This window comes from Molothrus ater, chromosome 2 (assembly GCF_012460135.2).
Source record: "Molothrus ater isolate BHLD 08-10-18 breed brown headed cowbird chromosome 2, BPBGC_Mater_1.1, whole genome shotgun sequence".
Lineage (NCBI taxonomy): Eukaryota > Metazoa > Chordata > Aves > Passeriformes > Icteridae > Molothrus > Molothrus ater.
The window spans coordinates 51,686,146-51,709,891 of record NC_050479.2 but is presented as its reverse complement, the minus strand read 5'-3'; the positions used below and the strand labels follow the sequence as shown (position 1 = coordinate 51,709,891).

At 34.8% G+C, this 23,746-nt stretch overlaps 1 protein-coding gene across 6 annotated transcripts in view; it reads right to left on the bottom strand.

Annotated features, from left to right (window-relative positions):
* The window catches only part of DACH1 (dachshund family transcription factor 1), a 352,605-nt gene that overhangs the window by 162,516 nt on the left and 166,343 nt on the right, over positions 1 to 23,746 (bottom strand). For all 6 annotated transcript variants that reach the window (XM_036384869.2, XM_036384853.2, XM_036384861.2 and 3 more), the window contains exon 3: positions 7,512 to 7,673. In XM_036384869.2, the coding sequence (XP_036240762.1) occupies positions 7,512 to 7,673 (162 nt within the window). The remainder of the gene's footprint in view (positions 1 to 7,511; positions 7,674 to 23,746) is intronic.

Below are 23,746 nucleotides of genomic sequence, written 5' to 3'. Positions count from 1 at the left end.
CTCTAGAACTTCTTTGCCCCCCTGCCCCAGGATATTTCAATTAAACAAAACCCTCCAAGCATTCAATACTATGAAATTACCTTCAGCCCTAAAAATAACTGTTGCCTAGTTCATACAACTCAGAAACATATACACCAGTCAGAAAAGGATGCATATTTTAAATTCTGTCCCAAAAATAAATGCAGCTCTATGTAGTCCTTTGTCCTGTATATGAATGAAAAAACTCTGCATTTCTTAAATATCTATATAACTATAGAGAAAATATTTCTTTGGGTAATATAGCATATTTACATGTCTGTCACACAGAAAAGAGACACATTTTCATGATGATAATTTAATTATTGTATGACATTGTCACTTATTCCACCAGAGACATTATTTCCTAAAACTGAACTAATAACCCCAAAATTTACTGTTTTCTTTTAAAAAAGTAGCTTCTAATTAATATTTATGATGATCCTGTAGACTATTGTAACTACTTAGTAAAATGAGGTGTGTATTAAACTTATATTTCTTAACATAGCACATCCACAATATCAGGTTTTACTATATTTACCGCAGATAACAAGGAACGATGGAACAAAACTGAATGAAAGCTTAACAATTTTGTTAGTTTCATACAAGGCACTAATAAAAAGAAAAAATGGCCATAACAAAAAAGTACACATTTTGAAATTAAATCACATTGGAGATTAAATTATCCAACTATTTATCCAATTAGGATTATCTTTCATGGAACAGGAAATAAAGTAAATGTGATCAAACAATATAAATAGCTTTTTTTTTCTCTTTATCTTGCTGACAAGATAGACTTATTAATTTAGATTTTTCCATGAACTCAATACAGCTTCATAGCAAGCCCAAAGCACAAATGTCACACTGGAAGATTTTGCTTCTGCAGTTTTAGAAGCCTGCTCTCTAGTATGCTTCATGAAGGTAAAATCACTCTTTTCAGAAGCAGCTTACCCATACAATCAGAAAAACTTCTGAGTATATTTATATCTAAATACTTTTCTGTGAGAATAGCTAAACTTCTCACCTGCTGTTTCTGAAGAGTAAATTTATTTCTTTTACTTTTCTATTTCACTGTGCTTCAAGCACTATTTTGCCATGACTGTATCACTGTCTTGGAAAGGACCTGTTACCTCCTTCAAATCTTCAAATCTTATTCCAGAAAATATTAATTGCATGCATTGAGAGTGAGATCCATTCCTTTAACTTCCTTTATGTAACTACAACTCCGTAGTCGCATGACTAAGCACTTGTAAGGTGCAATTTATCTGATCTACTTTTGCCATCTACTTTAGGATGAGATGGATCACCCCTACAACTGCCTATTGCTGTCTGTTGAGTCTAAGGTGACTCCGATGCAAATGTCTACATTTGTTTCAATGAACTTCACACTGAAGATTTAATCAGGATGAGGGAACTGTTATAGCACAACTGACCTTCCAATATGAAATGCTGAATCTTTGCTAATAATTCTCCAAATTTACTAACTGGTGCTCAGGTCATAACAACCACTTATTGCCTTGTTTAGCAAATTTAACCATCACAATTAAAGTCTAGGGAAGCAGATATGGACTAATTATATTCCTGGTTGACAGACAAACATTACATTTTAGCTATAGGATGCAAGATTTTTTTCCCATGACAAGCAAAATTCTAGAAAAAAAAGCTTAGTGACCTGATTATAACTAAATGATCTGTTTCTGGTGTTCTGTGTGTTCCCAAAGCACAGTTTTATGAAAGCATTCCTTTAGCTTGAAATACGATGTGCTCCACATAGCACATTTGTCCTTAAGGCTGTATGATTATGCTTTTGCAAGCACCTAGACAGCACTTTTCACCTACAGATCTCAAACAAATTTACAAAAGTAGATATCTGTCACTGACAAGCATTTGTCTTATGTCCCACGATGTCAAAGTTGCATGCACAGTCTCATCATTAAAAGAAGTGCTATGTATCATACAATAAACACTGATGTTCTGCAAAGAATCCTCCTGGTCTGAAGTTAATGTTTATCTTATTTTCATTTTTGCAATACTTTCAGAAAGGAAACACATCCACCTAGGAATATACTCATTCAGTTTACACTAAGAGAAAAGTACATATTAATAATAATATAAAAGTAAAAAACAGCCCAGTGTTTAATCTGTTAAACAATAGAAAAATTCTTATGAACTACTGATACTGTCATTGAACTGGAGAGAGTTTGAGAACAAGCTTGCTCTGGCTTTTTCACCCTATGATTTGGAATCTGCTCACAGTACTGCCAGCTTAACCAAAAAGGATTAACTCTCATATCCAACTGAGAACACAGATAATTCTCAGTAATTGGTAAAAAATGAAGATGAATGGGGCTGAGAGATAAGGAGCAATTAGCTCATCAGCAGTTACAGCTGTGCACTCAATCCGGATCCATCTCTTGAGTCTCGGCCCCTTTTAAAGAACCCAGGCAGAATAAGCACAGGACACCCCCTCCCAAAAAATTGCCATGCCTGCCCATCATTCCTCTGTCTTCCATTTTATTTCCATGCTATACAAAGACACCTGTCATAGCATTCTGTGTAAATTACTACCTCTCCCAGGACCTGTATCTACAGCCAATCTTCTTTTACATTAAAAAAAAAAAAAAAAAAAAAAAAAAAAAAAAAAAAAAGGAAAAAAGCCCCAAACCCAAAACCCGGAAACTAAATGACTACTGTAGACACTTTTAAGTTCCCTGTCAATCGTTTCCAATCGTTTCATTACAGCAGCATCATCTGTTTGAAAATATAAGCAATTCCCTCATCTAATTATAGGGAGGATTTGAGGTTCATTAACATTGCCAAGGCAGAGAATCAGATGTGCAACTGCAGAGCTGTGCTCAGTGGCCTGCATTCTCTGTTTCCTTTTATTTGCTTTTTCAAGGTCTCCAAGACTTTTTCCTGAAACCATAAAAGTATTTCTTTCCCTTAAAATAGACACGTGTGTTTAGAAAAAGGAAATTACTGCATTTTGTACTGTTCTATTATTGGGCAAGGTCACCGGAGAAAAATAATTTCATCTAAATCATTTTATCTCTGATTCTGGATGAAAAAAAATTGCGGAATACAAGCAAGCTTTAGTTTTGAATAACACATCACAGGAAGTCTTGTATTTGTCTCATCATTTTAAATATTGCAAGGTAATGCACATGAAGAGGAAACCTAACATGCCAAGAAAATATCTTAATTTTCAACACATTTTGTGGTTGTTTATGGATTAACATGCTAGCCAAGTGTAAAATGTTGCCTCGTATTTCCTAACCGTGTTTAGAAATTAAGAACACCAAAGTCTTCATGATTGCTTCACTTCCTTAAAGAAATAATAGCATTTTTTTTGTATGAATGTCGTTTAAACAATGACATTTTCTTGGGACATCTGTTTTGAGATCACATTTTGAATAGATATGAACTCATTTCCTACTAAGCAAGTAATTTACTATTGTTGATAGTTGTTTACAAGTTTTATGAGTCATATTTTAGCAAGTGGCAAAGGTCTTAACAAATCCTTTGAGTATTCCCTAAAGTGTATGCATAGTGTTTTCATTATATAAAATGTTCGGGAAGCAAAAGTATACGGACTGTTCTTCACTTCCTACCAAGTTATAGATAGCAAACTCTAGCCCACAAAAATAGCTTTTAAGAGGTATTTATTTTCAAAGGCTTTTATCTTTTGCTGCTGCAGGTTAATGAAGTAGGACAGCAGGGCAGTAAGTACTTAAGCAGCGAGGAAATGATTGAGCTGCTTTACCTATCCATTGCTTCAGAGCATCAGATGGTAAACATACAACTGATCCTAATATCACACTAAGATGCTAATATGACAAGAGTAGAACCTCAGCAGTGAAATTTAAAATTTGACCTTGCCAGTCTCCTTCTTTTCATTCTGCAATTAGTTTAAAAAACCAAACCAAATTAAAAAAAAAAAAAAGAAGAAAAAAAACCCACCAAATCCAACAACAGCAACAAAAAAAATCCCCAACACAGAGCACAATCCTTCTTTTCCCTTTGCTGCCCTACGAATTCATTTTTTAGACAAAACCCCAATAATTTATCTATCCTGCATGTTGTATGTAGGATTGCCACTAAAAAGAACCTGGGACATTTTTCCTTCTTATCTGCAATGTAGCTCATATCAGCCAAGCTGTCACAAGACAGTACTTGATATAAACAAGAGATTGCAAAGACATCTCAGTAATCAATATTAGGATGGCTACAGTATGGAAGCCCCAACCACTGCATATCATTTGTCTCAGCATCTATTTCTATGACCAAATGAAGCATTAATTCAAATCATAAATCTATGGTGATTTAAATCTGGGAATGAGCACCTGCCTGCTTTAATGATTTATTTTGTACATTTCAGTAAGCAGGAGATTTGTCCATATGAACTGACAGGTCACCTTCAGATGCCAGTAGCAGACTGTTTATCACCATGCAGACTAGCATCTCATCTTAGCAAGTAAATATTAAACTAAAAGAATCCAATTGATTGTGGATGGGGGAGAAAGGCGTTGCAGCCATATATTTTACTCAGTGTGCTAATACCTCACTCTGATTCCTCTGTAATTTCTTTTTTTTTTTTCCCTTCTAAAATGATAATTCTGGTGGGAGGATGCAAGCTCAAGGTTACCAGCAAAACAGAAAGATATAAAATAATTACTTATTAGTATCATTGGCTTCCTTTAACTCCCTTCATTCACTAACCTTTTGGCCATTGCTTCAAAGGACCAAGTTAATAAATTTGTGTAGTGCACTGTATAATTATACAATGCTTGACTACAAGAATTACTTCTGTAATTCACATTAAGCATTTGATTAAATCCAAAAAGCAAGACAATTCAGAAGTAAATAAGTAAATAAAATAAGGGCCCTTATTTTATTTATCCACCTTTATGAAAGCATTGGAGCACAGGATGGTAAATCCACACCCACCATAATTCCTGCTACATATGGGCTAGGATGACTCAGTTAAGTTTTTAGTCTGGTTGGATCATTTGTTCCTTTTCAGTTTGGTCAGGCACACAAGCTAATTTAAAATGTAAACTAAAATCAGGTTGTTTTCTTTTGTTTTATTCTTTCCTCCTGTCAACATTCAGTAATGTAATATTTCGTATTCTTCCCTAGCAAGCTGTAATTTAAAACATTACTGGTATATGGACTTGATAATATTTATTTGAAAATACATAAATAAACACTCTCCTGAAAAAATGCAGGAGAAGAAAGTGTACGTACTTACTACAAGCAACACCTTTGAAATATGAGTTCTTGTCAAGATAATACAGTGTGCTAATTTTCAAAAATGCAACAAATAAACAAAGAACTTAACTCTTCATGAACCTAATAATACCCTGTCATTAGTAGCATAGGAGTCACTTCTCTGATTTCATATGCATGACCAACACTGGACACTAGACAGGGTTCACTATTAAAAAAAAAACAAAATCAAATTGCTCTTGAGAAATCCTCTGCATGAAGGGTGCAGCTCAAGACAAGATGCACAGACAAGAAAACTGTATTTTCAGAACCATTCCTCATGCAATGGAGACAACTGGAAAGCTATTCACTCTATTCAGAAGAGCCATTTTTTCTGTACAAAATTAACTCAATTCTTCATTCAGTTAAATTGGGAAATTAACTGAAGCTAACAAGTAAGTTAAGGGGCTGAGAGGAAATTTTGACAATGACAATAAATAATCTTGCTTCACTAAGTTTGCCCTACTAAAATAGCTAGAATGTATTTTCTTAAATAGGGAAAATGATTAGGCTGTCTAAGAGCATATTAGTTATCTAAATTTTGCCTAAAACAAGGATTTCAAAAATATTTCAAAATAGATATTTGTCTTTTTTATTCAGAGGAAGTTCAGATATTCCTTCTATCCACTCTTCTACAAATACTCTGTGTGGTTTAGATGCTGATTAATTTTTCCATCCCCATGGATGCACGTGGTTTATAACTAGAACTGCCAAGCAGAATAGCAGCTCCACAAACCAGTATATTTGAACATTTTATTCCACATAATGGATTCATCTAAGCCTGAAAATCTAAATTAGCTTCTAGTTCTAGTGCACACTCTTTATCTTCTCGGCTTGTATTTACCCTGTTCACCCTTTCTCATTACTTCACTTTTCTCCCAGTGTGCTAGAGGCCAACTGGTCCTTCCACTTCATTTGTACCTATCTCCTCCTTCCAGATTTCAAAGACACCTGCACTCTACCCTCTCTTGTTTTTTCTCCAAGAGAACAATCTTTACACTTGTATTAGAGTAACTGCATATGTTGGTATCTCAGTAATTTAAGACTATTTTCTTCACCATCATAGAGGTATTTTTTAAGCCTTTATTTAAAAGGAAAACAAAACCAATCATATAATCTCCTTGCGCAGTAATGCACACATATTGTTGCTATTTACAGTAGTATGTACCCAAGTGATCCTGAACTTTGAACTGCAATTCATATTATTTCTAAATAATACCCTACTGATGCCTACTGAACTGTACAGAAACACTGTCCTCAAACATGTATTTCTTTATGTTAAGGCTAGTGCATACCCTCAGATTAATTCCAAATGTATTTAGAAGATGAAAAGCTAAAAAAAAAAAAAAAAAAAAATCTGGACAAAGGGCCAAAATAAAAACAAAAAGCCTATCTGAGGCCATTTGATTCCAGTATACACCCAGTCTTCTGAATGTACCTCTTGTCATTGAATTTCTGTTGCTGAGTTAATACTGTCGCAACATGATAAAAGGATCCAATACAATGAAATGGCATAACAAAACATTTTACAGCAGACACACACAGATGATTAAAGATTTAATCAACAACAACAAAAGTTATCCTAGCTTTGAAGTATGCTTTAGCAAAACAAATTGTCCAAACAAATGAATAAAGTATATTGAAACAATTCTTTTTTGAAAAAGAACAAGAGTTGCTGATGGCTGCTTAAGAAATGGAAAAAAATGTTAACTACATTTTAAGAACGTGTTTATTAAAATAAAATATGATACGAACTGCAGAGCATGGCAGAATTTATTGTGTATGTATGTTTTCCTTTTGTCACAGGGCACATGAAAGTATGAAATATTTTGCTTTCAAGCTTGTGTTCTGAATTACCTAAAGTCAATACCCAGCACACTGAGCAGGAGACATTGTTAAATTTCACTTTGACACCATCATCTGTCACTCCACCTGTACTTTGAAAAATGAACTCTAAGCAATCAAACCACTTTCTTTCATGGAAAATATTAACTGGAGTCTGCAAAAGTAGCCTGTGAAGAAAAGAATGTTTTTGTAATAGTAACAGCAACACTGAATGGTGTGTAAAGGTCAGGTACAAAATAAAACTGAAAACATTAAGAAAAGGAAAACAAATATGCAACTTTTTACGCCAAATCAAAGCTTCAGAAGGAAGTTCAGAAAGATTATCATTTTAATAAAATATCTCAGTATTATGGACATATAATAATGCTATGTCTGAAACTTACCAACACTTGAATTCAGATCTCCATTTTCAGAGTCTGCTCCATGCTGGTTATTATTTGCATGATAGTTGGACATAGCTTCCAATTTGATTTTTTTCACTTTCATTGCTTCTGCTATGGCAGCATTGGTGGCAGCTGCTGCTGCTGCAGCTGCTGCTGTCAGACCTGCAAAGAAGTATAAAAAAAATTTAATATTCATTATTCTATGAGTCTCCATTATTGTAGGGACTGTTATTATTCCTTCATGCTTGTTACAAGAACAGAGAGCACTGCAGAGTTTTATTCCTCTTATTTGCTTTGAGAACTATCAACTTTTTCAAGTAAAATGTTTCACACTGTATTTAGATAATTACTCCTATACATTCATCTAAACTTTAACTTGGTGTCCAGTAAGTGCATTCATAATAAAATCACAACTAGATGCAGCTACAAATAGATGCAGTCAAAAATCTAATTTAGCTTCAAAATGGTGTCCTGTCTGACTATGAATAGGTGAATAACCATACTTAGAAAAAAATTCCCATCAGATCTTTAATTTTAGTAATGCTAAAGAAAACAGAAATAACAGGTCTATAATTTCTGAGTAACAGATTATAGAAGTCAGGCATTTCTCATTTCATACATAATAGCAAGGAGATGTAGTTTTTCTAGGAAGCATTTCTAGAAAAAATAATGCAGAACATTATTCTGCTCTCCTCAGACTGTAAGGCATTAAAGTATTTATCAATGAGGAGAGGAAGTATTACCCACTTAATACCAATCCCAAAATCACCTACAGGCAATTCAAGTGCTCTTCCTACCAAACCAAGTTTCTGCCATCCAGCCATTTACAAGAATGTTCTACAAACCCAGAAAAATTTCTCTTTGTCAAGAGCAACTGGAGAACTGGTCCAGTTCTCCAGTTGCCTTCAAAACTCAAAATTAGACACAGCCTTTAATCAAAGTCACAAGCATCAGTTTTTGCCCTCTTCCCTGAGGCAGGGTAATTCTCCTGTGGTCTCCAAGCCCTGCTCATGCCCACCCAGATCCCTCTGCCCCAGCCTGGGTGGCAGCAGAGAGAAGACAGTGTCAAAACTTCACAAGAGCTGTCTCCCCCCCACAACTGATGCAGGGGCAGAGATGGAAATGATAGAGAACTAAATCTAAGAAACAAAAGAGAAGGCAACAAAGCAGGTAAGTTTAATGCACTGATGCACTCTCAGCCCTCAGCCTGTGATGCCACATGAAGAGAACAGACCCTCAGTCATTTTGAATCAAGATTCTTGCCCTGAATGTGGAGAAGGCTTGAAAAACTCCATGTAATTAGTTTGAAGGTGCCTGTTTGTCTGATTTTCAGCTACTCTGAGAGGTGTGAAGTGTCCTACAGATCTCAAGAGGAACTAACGCCACAATTTACTATTCTAAGGCTGCTGTCTAGCATAGGAAGAGTGCAATTTAGCAGGAAAGACCAAATAAGCAAATAATCCCAGGCCACTGAGGTAAATATTGCTAGCACCATTGCTTCCCAGGGTCCTTTGTTGTCTCCTTTGACTCCTTACATGGAAAACAAGTTCACTTTTGCCATGTTTTTGGCTAGCGATGGGGAGGGACAGAAGGCAAATTCCAGCAGGGAAAAAGCAGAAGGTGAGCAGACATCAGGAAATCTATGAGGTGGCATAAGAGGTGCCTTTGAATATATTGTTGCTTGACTGAAGGTTGTTTTCCCTTATTGTTTTGCATGACCACATAAAGATTAGCAAACAGTTCCAGCCTCCCGAGCCTCCTCACAGGCTGACTTCTAACACCTCCAAGTGTAATGAGAATTACTGACCAAGTGATAATTACAGATCAATATTCTTTACAAAAGTGCTGTTTCAGGTAGATGTACCAAAAGCCAAAAATAAATGAGAAGATGAATAAATATGAGGGTTTATTTTTATTTTAGCTTCTGCTACTATCACAAATTGTGCAAGTTCTGATCTTAAAAAGATATTGACAATAACATGGATCGCTTCCAATTATATTTTTACCTTAGAGGAAGGATATGAAGCCATACATTATACAAATTTGGTTACAGTCCCTAAATTTGGCCACAGAAAAAGGGATGGTGCACCTCTGAACTTTGGTTTGCATCCGGTGCTCATTAAACAACACAATAACCTATACTTCCTTTTTTAATATATGTATACATCCCTGAAAAGCTAAACCTAGCATTTTTAAAGAACAATTATTTGGAGGAATATCCTGGTACATTATATTCAATGACTACAACAGCAGGCCTCAAATTTTTGGTTGCGACTACACTTTTACACCAGCAGTTTTAAAGTGCTTCCAAGTGCTGGGATAAATTACATATGAAAGAGATGCTGGACAAAGGACTTGTGACACCACCTGCAATTATTTTCTTTCATTGGAATAATGACCTGGATGCAGAATCCCTGAAATAAAAATCCTCTTTTGCTACAAAATTTGCAAAAAAAGAGTATGCTATTTGGATGGGGACTGAGAAACTAAAATACTAATTGCTTAGTTCTGTAGTAAGATTTTTGCAAGATAATGCTTGTGGCAAAAAAATGATAATTTTAAACAGTAGGAATTAAACTAATAATTTCATTCCTTCTCTTACAATCACAGAAGTGACTGAAATGATTAGTTTGCCATACAGCAATTAATGGAAACCATACAAATCTGAAATGTGTGTAAGCACTGGTGCAAGTAAGGAGGGAAATGGAAGGAATAATGCTCAGAACTCTAGCTTAATGGTGGTCCTTACAGCAATTCAGTCTACAGCACAGTTTCTCGTTTACTGCTGCTTTTTCCTATCCCCTGAGCAAGTGGCAAGGGAGGCCCAAAGCCACTTATCAGAGCCAATTGCTTTATAATGACTGGTGCACTGTGGTGTACCAGAACTTCTGCATAGGGCCCAACTTATCTTTCTTAACTCACTAGTATAGGCAGGCAAATATATTATAAGCAGAAGTTACTACACCACTATGTATCTATATTTATATTTTAAAATACTAAGTTTTAAAGTCCCAGTATGGGTACATACACAGGGAAGTAACTGGGATTTTAAAAAAAATTATTATTTGAAAAAGCTGTTGGATGTAAACATTATTTAATATCAATTTACTCTTACAATAAGTAGCCAAGGAATTTCCAAGGTGCACACTTCTCTACACTACAGAAATGTTACCTTCAAAAATGAGATAACTAAATGTAACCTACAAAGTCAACTGAAATGAAAGAAATAAGGACCACACCAAATAGCCACGTAGGTATTTTTTGTTCTTTACAAATATTTATTTGAACAGTTAAAAAGTATTCAGGCCAAAATATTCAGTGGATTAAAGGCAATGGTAGTTGTCATTAATATTCTGAAATTGATAAGTTGTTTATGTCTGGCATTCTTCCTGCTGATTATGCAGTGAGACAGGCAGCTTTATAAATATCTCATCACTCCATCGTCACACAAATTTCATCGACAGTGCTCATGCACAGCTATTAGCAATATGAATCTAACCATTACAAGAGGAATGAAAATCGAACATGTGGCATTAATACGCAGTCCTGGTTCCTAACCATCTGATAGGCAGATGGTGTAAAGCGGATTCTCCAGCTGAAATGAAGGGGCACATCATTTAAAACCTTGTTTGCATTCTAACTGATATCAGTGCCATATTGATATACATGATACATCATGGCAGTATTTGAACAATCTAGTTTGTTTCAGTCATAAATGTTTACAGCCTTGTTTTTTATCTTTAGAAGCATGTTCTGAGGAGCGTATTTTTAATTTATGAAACCTATTGTTTACTTCTGTTGAACCAGAAGATTAGCAAAGAGCAGGAATATTAAATTACCACAACCACAGCAATATAACTAAGATGGATGAATAAAGTATGGTTTTTCAATATGTTTGTAAAGGAATTAAAAAATTAGCCTAGACATTTTATGCATTAAATACATTTATTCATTTAAACCTTACAGCTTTTTTCCCATGTGACATACTTAGAACTTTAATGCTTTATAAAGCCATTCATTTAAATCTCTTACTGCGTGCAATTAATCTTGTCCAACAATTTAATTCAAAAGGCAAAACATCAGAAAGTAAAGTTCGATTCAACCATCACGCTTCTGAAGTAATCTCCGTATTGCTGACAGTTCCTATAGACTCATCAGCAAAAGTCTGTTCAAGGTGTCTTGCAGGAGCCGTATGAATTTGAATTACAGCTCAATTGAATGCTCGCCAAGCCTTAGCAGGAACTCAGGAACAAGAAGCAGAACACCAAAAGAGAGCGCAAAGGATCCTTTCCTACTAAGACCTTCTCTCTTCTGTCACTAGATTACTTTGGCCTGTTGGGTGTGTTTGTAGCTGTTAATTATGTTAATAAAGTTGCAGCCTGCTGTCTCTGCCAAATATAATCATAAGCTTTCCCCTGCCAAGTCCTGGTCTAATTTACACCCGTGCAACTCTACTGAAGTCAGAATTTCATGGGTGAGAATGAGACCAGAAGTATGCCCAGTATGTGTGGTCTCTAACGCTGAAAAATGAGTGAATGAAACAGAAAACAATGACAAAAAAACCACAGCATCTTCAGAAAACAATTCTGTTCTAAAAGCAAAGTCCCCAAGAGAGCTGTCATATATCATGACAGGTTTTCAAAATGTATACGAATTACTGGTGGGCACTAAATCACATCCAGGGTTTCTGCCTTCCAACAAATAGTATTGCCTGCCTGCCTTAAGAGAAAGCTCTTAAAAACTTTCAGTTTTGATGGGGTGAACAGCTTACAACACATCCTATTTGTGAAGCAAAATAGAAAAGGACCTGTGAGTGGAACTTTTTCAGACTTGAATATGTCTCAAAACACACATTTTTTAATTGCATCCCTAAACTTCATCCTGGGACAAATTACAGAATTATTTAATTGATCTTAATTCACTTTTAACTTCCTTCACATAATTATGCCTAAGAACAATAACAATTCCTAATAGTCATTCCAAATATTTCCTTGATGCAACTATTAGCTTCTATTATATTTTATTTTATATATGTCTATATACATATATTTATGGCTACTTACAAAATTCAGTAACATGTGTATTTACATAAGCTCCTTCTTTAGGACTTTTACAACATTTTCAAGAAACTTTACCTTTGTCATCACAGAACAGGCAGAAAACCAAAATACAACTGTCAGCAGTGTGTTACATTTAATTTAATTTATTTGCTGGAAAGTTCATTCTGCAGAAATGCTTTACTCATTTTATGGGAGGAGTTCCAAATCTCATCTCAATTCTGCAAGAACTCCTTTCAATATTTCAAATTAATGCTTAATCCTTTTGCTTGGAGTTTATTTCAATGGTACTGACTTGAAAAAATTGCAAGCCCTTTCTTGATTTAATACCAGATTTCATATTGTGGTTCTTACTTTGGCAAAATTCCTACTAAAATCTGCAAAAAATCTGCCTCAGAAAGAAAGGCAGGGTTACCTCCTAGGACCTGACCCCGACCACTGTAGGTTATTGCACTGGTTTCACGGGTTTCAGAAATTCAGGTACAAGTTTTTGGTAGCTTATTATGCTGCTGCCTAGTTATTTCAAATGAAATAGGATCGTAACCATAGTCTCTGATCTAATGGGTGTTTTATATAGTGTGATACATAAAACAAGAAGGGGAAAGCAATCTGCAGGAGGACAGAGGTCTGATTACATAGACTGGATTGCAGAAAGGAGAACTTCACCATAATGTTCCGCTAAAATATACTGAGTTTCGCTAAAAGAATTCTTTATGTTTAATGTATGCCCAGAATCTCAGAGTTATCCAGAAACCTTATTTTTGCTAAGCTGTCTAGATTGATCCAACATAACAAGCTTGGTATATCCTAAAAATTTCATTACATGTTATTTTCGGATAATCAAAAAAATCCTTGTCTGGTCCCCATAGCTATATTTTCCTGATCAACTAGAGTGGTTCAGCATAAACTGCTCATCTAGATAACTTTTTTAGTATCTCTTAAAGGCCTATTATTAAAGGTATCATTTTAATGAAAAAAAAACCAAAAAACAACTGGACTTCAAATATTGCTAAAGAAGGAGTACTTAGAAAAAAAATCGTCCATGGTTTAGACTGGTGCAACTAAACTGAAGCTGACAGTCTTGCACTGGGAGAAAACCAGTACATGTGAAGCTCAAACCATCTGTTGTTCATCAGTCTAATCAGACCTTTTTCCTGTAACTACTCCTAACCTGTAATATGAATTTTGAGGCCTGGGTATAGCATTTAAGATAAACAAGCAAAAGAGGTAAATTTCCACAGCAAGGCTTGAACCTAAAAATCTCATTAACATGTGCCCTCCACAATTAATAACATTGTTGCAGAAATAAACATTGATGTGGAAAGCAGTAGTGTCCTTCTGTTTTATTAACACTGCATTTTTTAAAATAGATCTACTAGTAAGTCGAACAATGCTTCAAAAATGTGCAAATGGAATTATTTTATCACTAATATTTGCCATTTATGGAATTGACCGACTTACATTTTGTCAAGTTATTCTTTCTAGTGGATGTAATCCTTTGTACTGAAGAGTAAAAAGTGAAATCACAAAGTGCATTTCAAATATCACAACAAATTACTAACTGCTACAGCTTCATGGGGCTTTGTAATCTGTGAATTTATTATTGGCTTGGTGCAATTGTGACAGAATTAAACAATGTATGTTGCATAACTGCCTGGCTATACTGCAGTTTTCAGCAACAATTTAAAATCCTACTGGAATGCACACAGCCACAATACAATACAATTAAGAGAGAACATTCTTTCTTAAACAACAGTCATCTTTTCAAAAGCAATAGATTCTCAGTTCTCATTCAGTCTGTTGCATTATTCATTTCATGTGCAACCTCATGCTGGACCATAAATTGTTACTTTATCTAATCAAAGGCGACTTAACTCCACAGAAGGTCAAAGGTTTAATTTTGTGAAGTATTATCTTACGCTATGAGTTTAACGGAAAAATAGAAGAAGAAAAACAGCCAAGAAACTGGTAATAAATGAACCTTTATTGCCTCAGGCACTGGCCTAGTTAATAAACTTTCATTGAAGGTTTCTTTCAACTGTTATGGACAATGAGGTAAAAAAAATCTTAAATTACAGCCATGTGTGACTTTTAAAGCAGGCATTCTTTTTTATCTCAACCTTCCTAGCTTAGGAAAAAGACAAAGAGATTGTCTTCAATTTCTTAACCAAAAATGTATGCTTCTAAACAGATGAAAAAGTGCAGATCAAGCCTTTTAAAAGCAGAGGTCAGCTTTGAACAATATAAAAAATACTTTTCCTTAAGTGCCAAATCCTGATCCACAATCTCTTTAACCAAAAACCATGCAGTTCCCAAAAAAAAAGATATGTGGGAAAGCAAAACATATATGTACTGACAATATATTATGCTAACAATGATGGTTGGTTCCTGAAAGACTTTCTGTTTTACATTTGCATTGCTAGACTGCAATAATTGCTCTTCTTTAAGAGAATGACTTATTATGGGAACAACTTCCCTGCACTTTTTACAAATAGAAGCTCTTTTCTTCTTTTCATGTGTATTATCTCATGTTCTCACAATACTATTCTTGCTGTTAGGAGAAATTAAAAGGTTTTACATAATGACAGTTACTAGTGGTTATTGGTGCTCTGTGAATTTTCTTCATTTAATGTTCTTAGATTTTACTAAATACAATGTCCTTTATTGACATACTCTTTGGGACCAGCTTAGAGAAGTGTATTACAGTTGATGTTATACAGTCAAAAACAATAAGACCAGTAGTATTTAAAAAAAACCTTAGCCTTTAACTTAAGTCTAATTTATAACTAGATGGACACAACTAACTGTAACAGTGCTATAGTTCAAAAATACTGAAAAGACGTGTTCGTGTCTGCAACAGCAGTAATGTAGCTAAATACTCATAATCTTTCAACCAGCAGGAGCTTTTGTAGTTTTTTTTATAAACCTAATCCACAGCTTGACACAGATCCTGGGGTAATGGCACACAGTTCTTTGATTAAACTAATATCTAAACACTGCTGAGGCAGTCTGATGGCCCCGTGGAAGTGTTTCCCTACAACCTCCAAACTCAGCCTTGCAAACAGAACTGCCAAATTCTTTCCCACAGACCCACTGTAGTCCACGTGCCTAATCGTGTGAGTGAAATTTAACTTATCCATGTGTATAAGTATTTGTGGCACCAGAACAAGATCAGAATAAAATTAGATTTTAGCTGTGGACCACAATGGTATAATTTTAGCTTTGATAGCCTTCTGGTGGAATGGATGTGTTCCCAGAGGGACCTGTTCTCTGCACTGAGTCCACACACTGAAGAAACAGCCCACTAATATTTAGGTGATGTGTTATCAAAGGCTTCATGGATTTGGTCCTCAAGCAACACTTTTGCCCAAAGAAAGAAAGATTTGATTCTCACTTCTGGTGCACAAGAATAGTCAGCTACAGACTTATTTCAGGCTCCTGTCAACCTCAGGAAGTGAAAACAGCATTATTCCTAGTCATGGAAAGAGAAGGCAAGAAATTCAGGGCTCTAGCTAAGATGAAATATCATAGCTGCTGATTAGAGCAGTAGACCTTCAGCAAATGTCTAAAATATAAACTACTACTTCAAGATACTTAAAATAAGGTTTCCATTGGTTTATTCTTTAATAGAGTTAAAATATATTACACATATTAAAAAAAACCTAAAAAGTCTTTAAAGAACAATTTTGATCCTGTTTTGTCATATTTAGCTTTTAAAGTAGAGATTGTTTTGAATCCTTTTGCCCCTAAAAAGAAACTTTTATAATACAATATACATTAACAAATTCTATAACTGTTTTCTGATTATCTCTCTCTATTTGCAGTGTGCAAAGCAGGTTGTGCCAAGCATTAGAAAGACAGAAGTCAATAAAACGGTGGGAAAAAGTCCCAGAAATCCACTGGTTATTTCAAGACATTTGTACCCATGTTTTAACACAGCAAGTTGAGTAAGAGAATTGTCACATTTCTGAATGTAAAGAATTCACCTGTAAGGGTCAGGAGAGTCCTCTCTCTTTCTTCACTCTTTTATTCACTAGAAGTGTTGTAACTTCAAGAGCTGCACTGTGGCTTTGGGGCTCTTTTTTTTCTCTTTTTCTTTTTCTTTTCTTTTTTAAGTTTCGTCAGATCCATTATGCATTACTCTGTGCCAGAGGCAAGGCATGGGGCTAAATGTACTGTTACAGCACAGTGATAGCAGAGTTTGTACTGTGATGCAGAACTGCGATACTGTACAAAGTAGCTGTGATAATGACTCACAGGTAACACTGTGCAGTCCTTTTTTCAGATGAAAAGGCAGTCAATTGTCACAGACAGTCCTTTCTCACCTTTATGCTCTACTTGTTGCATGAGGTAACAGAACACTAAATCCCACAGGTAGCACCCTGGGTGCTGACCAAGGCATTAGATTAATGTCTTTGGGTAGCATGTCAAATTTGAAGACAAAATACCTCTTTCCAATACTAACTATGGCACAAAAGGGGCACAATGTGCACTTGTGTTGTGTCCCAGCACTTCATCAAAGCACGCATATTAGGACAAATTTACTCACTAAAGAGTGGTTAAGCATTGGGACGGGCTCTCCAGGCAAATGGTGGAGTCACCATGCCTGGAAGTGTTCAAAAAGAGAGTAGATACCGCACTTTTTGATACACTTCAGTGGGCATGATGTTGTTTGTCAAAATTTGGACTTGATGATCTTGGTGGTTTTTCCCAAACGTAATAATTCCATTTTTTTTTATTCCTAGGCCAAATTATCACCCCAAATCAAGGGAGTTCTCTCACACTCAGAGTGTTCAGTGAATACTGAACTTCATTCAACAAAATACTTTCATTTTGTAACTCAGAATTGTCTGCTACACAAAAAGTAAACATCTGAAGACTGCTACTGATATTAAAAGGAAGTGTGGTATTAACAATGGATACATTACTGTACTTGATTGTAATACAAAAAGAAACATGCAGTAGCTTTTCTACAGTTCCTACCATATTGGTATAATTGCAGTTCTATATTATGATGACTTGTAGACATTTGTAAATTCAGATTTACATGCATGATCATATGTATTGTTTCTAAAAGGCATATTCTTTAAAGTCAACAACTGATTGGTACCACTGTCTAACACATAGTGAATAAACATTCAACGATCATTAAACAAGCAACCATAAAAAAGCCCAAACATTCTCATTGGGAGAAATCTGAGCAATCCTCATAATGTGGCCATTGCCAGAAATAATTTATGAAATAAAAAGCTTTATGTTAACGTGATTCTCTCAACTTAGTAGTGCCCACAAAAAGACAAAATATGATGACAAGGTATTTCACAGCTTCCACATTTTGTGGGGAGAACTATCTTATAATTTGCTGCAGATAATTTAATTATCTTTTTTTCATCCTTTAATGAACAGTACATCAACAGATTTGGATTTTCACAAATCTGTTACTGGAAATCACTTTTCTCCACCTTCTCAACACTCGCACAAGTGCAAAATGGGATGTGTGCTTTCTAATTTCTCCTCTCTCTAGGTTATGACCTTCTTTCTGATCATTGCTAAATTCCAAGTTTTTGACTTATCTGACATTCAGATTGTCAAGACGGACTGCACATTTAGCAGAGGGTGAGTAATAGAAATAACTGACAAAAATTTAATTAGTATCTGGATAATAACTCATTATTTTTATCCCAACTACAAGTAATCTAACTTTAATCAACTACAAGATGCAACCTCGATACATAACAATGAAAGGATCAACATTCCAAATGAATTTATTTTTCAACAAAAAAAATACATAGCCCATATAGTGTACATGTATTTGTTTTGTATTTTCTAGATATTACTGGTCTTCAGCATAATGACTTCTAGACTAAAATTTATAGCATAAATAATTTAAAAAAAACATGGAACAGGATCACTACTGTTACTTTATCTTAGAAATCAGAACATCATTCTAGCAATTTGACACTAATGTTGACTTGCAGTCACTTTGGAAAACATACAGATAACTAATAAGATTGCAAATATAAAACATTGATTATAACCAATATTTGTCACTGTATAGCCCAAAGAACTGATGGATATTTCCCAAAATGAAGAATAAATTAGCTCTGAAAACATGTCTAAGGTATGCATAACATTTACAGGAATGAAAGTTACTGGATTTGATGCAATTTCTTATATTAAATTGCTGAGTTTCTTTACAATTGAATTCTTAATCACTACTTAAGACATGCTAAAACACAGGAACTACTTTTGAAAGGATGCAGATCTATTGTTAGATTTAATTCTGTAATGTACTAACAGCCCATAACATTAAGGAGATTTTTTTTTTCTGCCAGTGCCTTAAGAAGTTTATGAGACATTTCTAGAATTCTCTTTGTTTGCTCAGTTCTCTAATTGGTTGTATTAGTCACATGCTATATTTCTTTGCCAGACTTGAAAAAGAGTAATTCCTCCATCTATTGAAACAGATTTTCTATGGCAATAACAGGCCCAGGAGGATTGTATTTCATCTAAGCTACATACTAACCATATTTATATGTGTGTGTGTATATCTATATATATATATATATGTGTGTGTGTGTGTGTGTGTGTGTCGTGAGGTTTCATGCAATAAAGGAAGATGAATCAACACAATTCTGTCCTTCCAGTAACAATATTTAACAAGGATGGCACATCATCTACAGAGACATTCATATATGCACCACGTAGTACCATGATCTGTGTGTAAATGCAGTTGTATTTAAATTTTTCTTTCTTTGCTGTTGACATCCTGCCCTTCTCAACTACAGCTAACACATTTCAAAGGAGGCAGTATAGTGTTGTCTCAATTGACCATGTTTTTGAAGAAAAATATTTACAAATAGCTTTTTCCATTCTCATGGTTTTTCCTAAGAAAGCTTACATTGTGGGAAAACTTCCATGAATATTAGTAAATGTTCTACTTTCACTGGAAACTGCTACTATTCAAGCATAAGTGATTGATATTCCTCATATCAAAGAGCATGAAATACAAAATTAGTTATAAAATGGCTTCAGTGCATGGAAAAAGATTGCCTCCTACAATGTTGATGATATACAGGAATTTTGGATGGATTCATATTTCCAATCTGCTGAATGAATAGTTGACACTCCTCACCAAACTAACAGATTGCCAGAAATCCAATTGCATCCTGGGTTGCACCAAATGAAGCATGGCCAGCAGATTGAAGGAAGTCACTCCCCCCTCCTGCTGGGCTCTCATGGGACCCCAGATGAAGCACTGTGCTCAGCTGGGGCCTACAACATAAGCAGGACACGGGACCTGCTGGACTGACTCTAGAAAGGGGCCATGAAGACAATCAGAGGGCTGGAGCACCTCTCCTATGAAGACAGGCTGAGAGAGTTGGAGAGTTGGAGAGTTATTCAGCCTGGAGAAGACTCCAGGGAGATCTCACAGCACCTTCCAGTAACTAAAGGGGTTACAAGAAAGCTAGAGAGGGACTTTTTACATGGGCACGTAATAATAGAACAGAAGTTAATGGCATTAAGCTAAAGAGGGTACACTTAAATTAGGTATTAGGGAGAAATTTTAAACTGTGAGGGTGATGGAACAGATTGCCCAGAGAAGCTGTGGATGCCCCATCCCAAGAAGTGTTCGGGGCCAGGATGCATGGGGCTCTGAGCAACCTGGTCTAGTGGAAGGTGTCCCTGCCCATAACAGAGGGGTTGAAACTAGATGATCTCTAAGGTCTGCTTCAACACAAACCGTTTTCTCATTCTATGAAATATCAATTTTTTCAAGACGATCAAATATTTTTTACATCCAATTGCAGCATCAGTTCACCTTAATCTTAAGAGTTTTTAATAAAAGAAATATTTTAATGAACATTTTTACTTTAAGCTACCATATAAACAAAAAAAAAACCCCAAAAGCAAAAACAAAAAAACTTTAGTCCATTTCAAAGCATCTATCTTTCTGCTGTCCCTCCGCAAATCAGTCCTCCACTAACAGAGTGTTTCACACAAGTATTTACAGAAGGAATTCTATCTGCAGAATGCCATTAATACAGAGCACTTCACCCTGTATTAACTTTCTTTTTCTCATCCTATATGTTCATATAAAATGCCCAGATAAAAATTATGGAAGATATTTTATCCAAGAGTAGGATTGTGCTTTTTGACAGATTATATGAACAGTTATTTTGGCAGCTTTAGAAATGCTCCTAGGCTGGTTGCTTGGTTAAGACTGCTGATGGCCTGAGTCTCCTGTTTGTCATTTTCTTAGAATTTATCTTCAGTTAGTAGCAAATTAGATCCAAAAAGATCATAACCCCACACCTACAAGACCTGTGCTTAACCACAAGTGCCAAGCATACCTTCTATGGAAATCCTTAGGTGGTAGCAAGAAGAAGCTGAAGAGACTGAATAATACGTGAATTGCTTTGTTCACCCTTTTAGTTAAAAATACCATCAGAAAAAGAAATTAGAGGCCCTTGAGTTTTAATTCTGAGATTTCCAGAAAGCATCAGATGTCATCTACATTTTAATTTTATTCCTTTACCCATTAAATGGAGATAACACTTCCTTACTCTACAGAAGGATTATCAATACAAATCAGTCAAGAGTTGTACAAAGCTCTAAAAATAAAGAAAGTTCCAAGCATGCATTAATTTTGTTTTCAGCCCTTGTTCCAAATCTAACAAAGTCAAACAAAGTCCATAAATTCAAGGTAGATTTGCCTAAGAAGTGAGGGCAGCAGTTCAGTGCAAAGTGTACATGGATAAAAATCCACAAAGGAGCTATGAAGATGAAACGTTGCTTTCAATTTTACCACACACCTTAAAAGGTCACAAACTTTTGAGCCTGGGAGACACTAAGAAAGAATAGGAAATAAATACCTCCATTAGTTTAGTTGTGGTGTTTTTCTTGAAACCATTAAATTAACAGATACAAGTTTTTTACCAACTTAAATTTCAAGTTAGCACATGGTCAATTCAAACTCTGCAGCAGGGAGGGCATAAGATCAATAGCATAGCACTTTTAAAAAAAATCAAAACACTTTTCAATTTCTGATGATTTGTCAAAAATTTTTAATTCCATGAAAGCTACCTAAGGCTTTATTAAAAATGAAGTTTAAAAAAATCTCCATCCTTCTGTTGTTACCTGAGCTATTTAAGTGTTAAATGTGCTCTTCCTAAATCTCTGACAATTAGAGGGAATATAATGATTTTAGCTTATGTTTGTAAAATGTGACTAGTTATTTTTTTGTTGACTGTAAAGGAAGTTGTATTCTGAAAAACAGGATATTAAGGATTAAAAAAATACACTACAAATCTAATTGTGCCATAAAGCTGTCAGATTTTTTTTAATGGCCTGAAAAGAAAAAGAAACTATATGATTATCTAATAATCTTTCCATCCTTTACAGACAAGAAAAAACAGGTGTATATTTAAGATCTATTACATCAGGTTACCTGTTCAAGGATACAGTGGAATAATGCTTAATTCTTTATCGCTACATTAATTTTGAGTTGAGAACTTCATAAAAGCACATTCTCAACTTTCTTTCTAACTCCAAAGTGTACACACTCGAAGGAGAAAGTCAGCGGTTGTTTTGAACAGGGAAGTAACAACACTGGGGGAAATTCTCATGCAAAGGTCCATCTAGCATAAATTAAGGAATTAAAGCCTGATGTGGACAACAGCCTCTTCAGCTGTTCGTGCATTTTTCCATCTACACTGGATCTGGCACAGACTTTTCTCCTCTAAAATACCTTCATGTATAATATCTGACAACTATGAAAACTTTGTGATAAAGTCTAAGTCATAACTGTGTTATTTTGTTTGTTCAAATGAATTGTTCCAAGAAGGTTGCATACTGCATGCTACCCAAAGAGTATCTTCTTTGACATACTACTGCCTAATTGAAATACGCAGGTATCTTCTCATTGTCTCAGAATTTCATTGGTAGCCAAACACAGACTTTAGGGAAGGTTCAAATACTGCTTTTAATCAGTATTTGTTCATATTTTGTTCAATACAGAACTATTTCTATTTCAAATTGTTATGGTATGTTATCCTTTACAAGAAGCAATTAAAATTCAATATATTAGTTCTAGTTTCCAGAGTATCATCTGTAGGTATATTTTGGAACCCTGAACAAATAAACATAATTAAACAGCACACACTATCCTTAACAGCCTTAGAGAAGAAAGAAACGATGATTACTTTTGCGGGTCACAGTTGGCACATACCAGCAGTTTTGCCTGGGGTACGTGGCAAGGTGAAGCCATGAACTGTGGCTGCAGTCCTCTAATTCCTAAAACATGAAACATTTTGTATGTACCTAATCTGCTAAATATAAAATCTGTGAGATTTCCTGGGGTTTTTGGTGATCTTTTTAAAAATAATATACTATACAATGTGTTTTTTAAAAGCAATGTCATATATATCTTGCAGTTTTAGTATATACTGTTCCTGTTCTGTATTAATTGTACTTTATCTTATGCATTTTAAGGAGTATCTTCTTTTTTTTTTTGTCATTACTATTTTCACTTCCATTCTTAACTATTAAATGGATGAATATGGGGAAAAGAAATTGAAAGAAAAATGAGAAATGTATTTTGCAAATATCAGTATATTTTTACTAATATTCAAACTTCATTTTCAGCAAACTTGCTATTTTATAGCAAACTAAGAGGTTTTGTTCTTTTTTTTTTAATTTCCTACTGGATTGTATATTTTTAAAAATTAGCCTACCAGATAGGCTAATTCTGATAATAAATATTTACCCTGCATCTTTATGTTAAGTTACACGGTATGCCCCTGTGTAGCTTTAGAAATTAATATGAAACCAACACAGTAGAGAGAGATATTTGAAGTTCAGAAGCTGCTGACATTGGGCATTAGAGCATAAGTAGGTCAGAATAAACACTTAACATTCAAATTTAAATATAATATTGTGTAATACAAGAAGATCTATAGAGCCATAATGTCTGAATAAATTAGGTATGATGATAATACTTCTATCGATTTCAATCTGTTAAAATAATGAAACTGGATTACACAAATCAATTCTTGGAATACAACAAAAAAGCATATATTATTTGCTTTGCACATTCAAAATAGGCTTTTCAAGTGAGATTGTAACTATTTTAGACTTTAACTAAAAACAAGTGTTAATTTTCCCAACATCACCTAA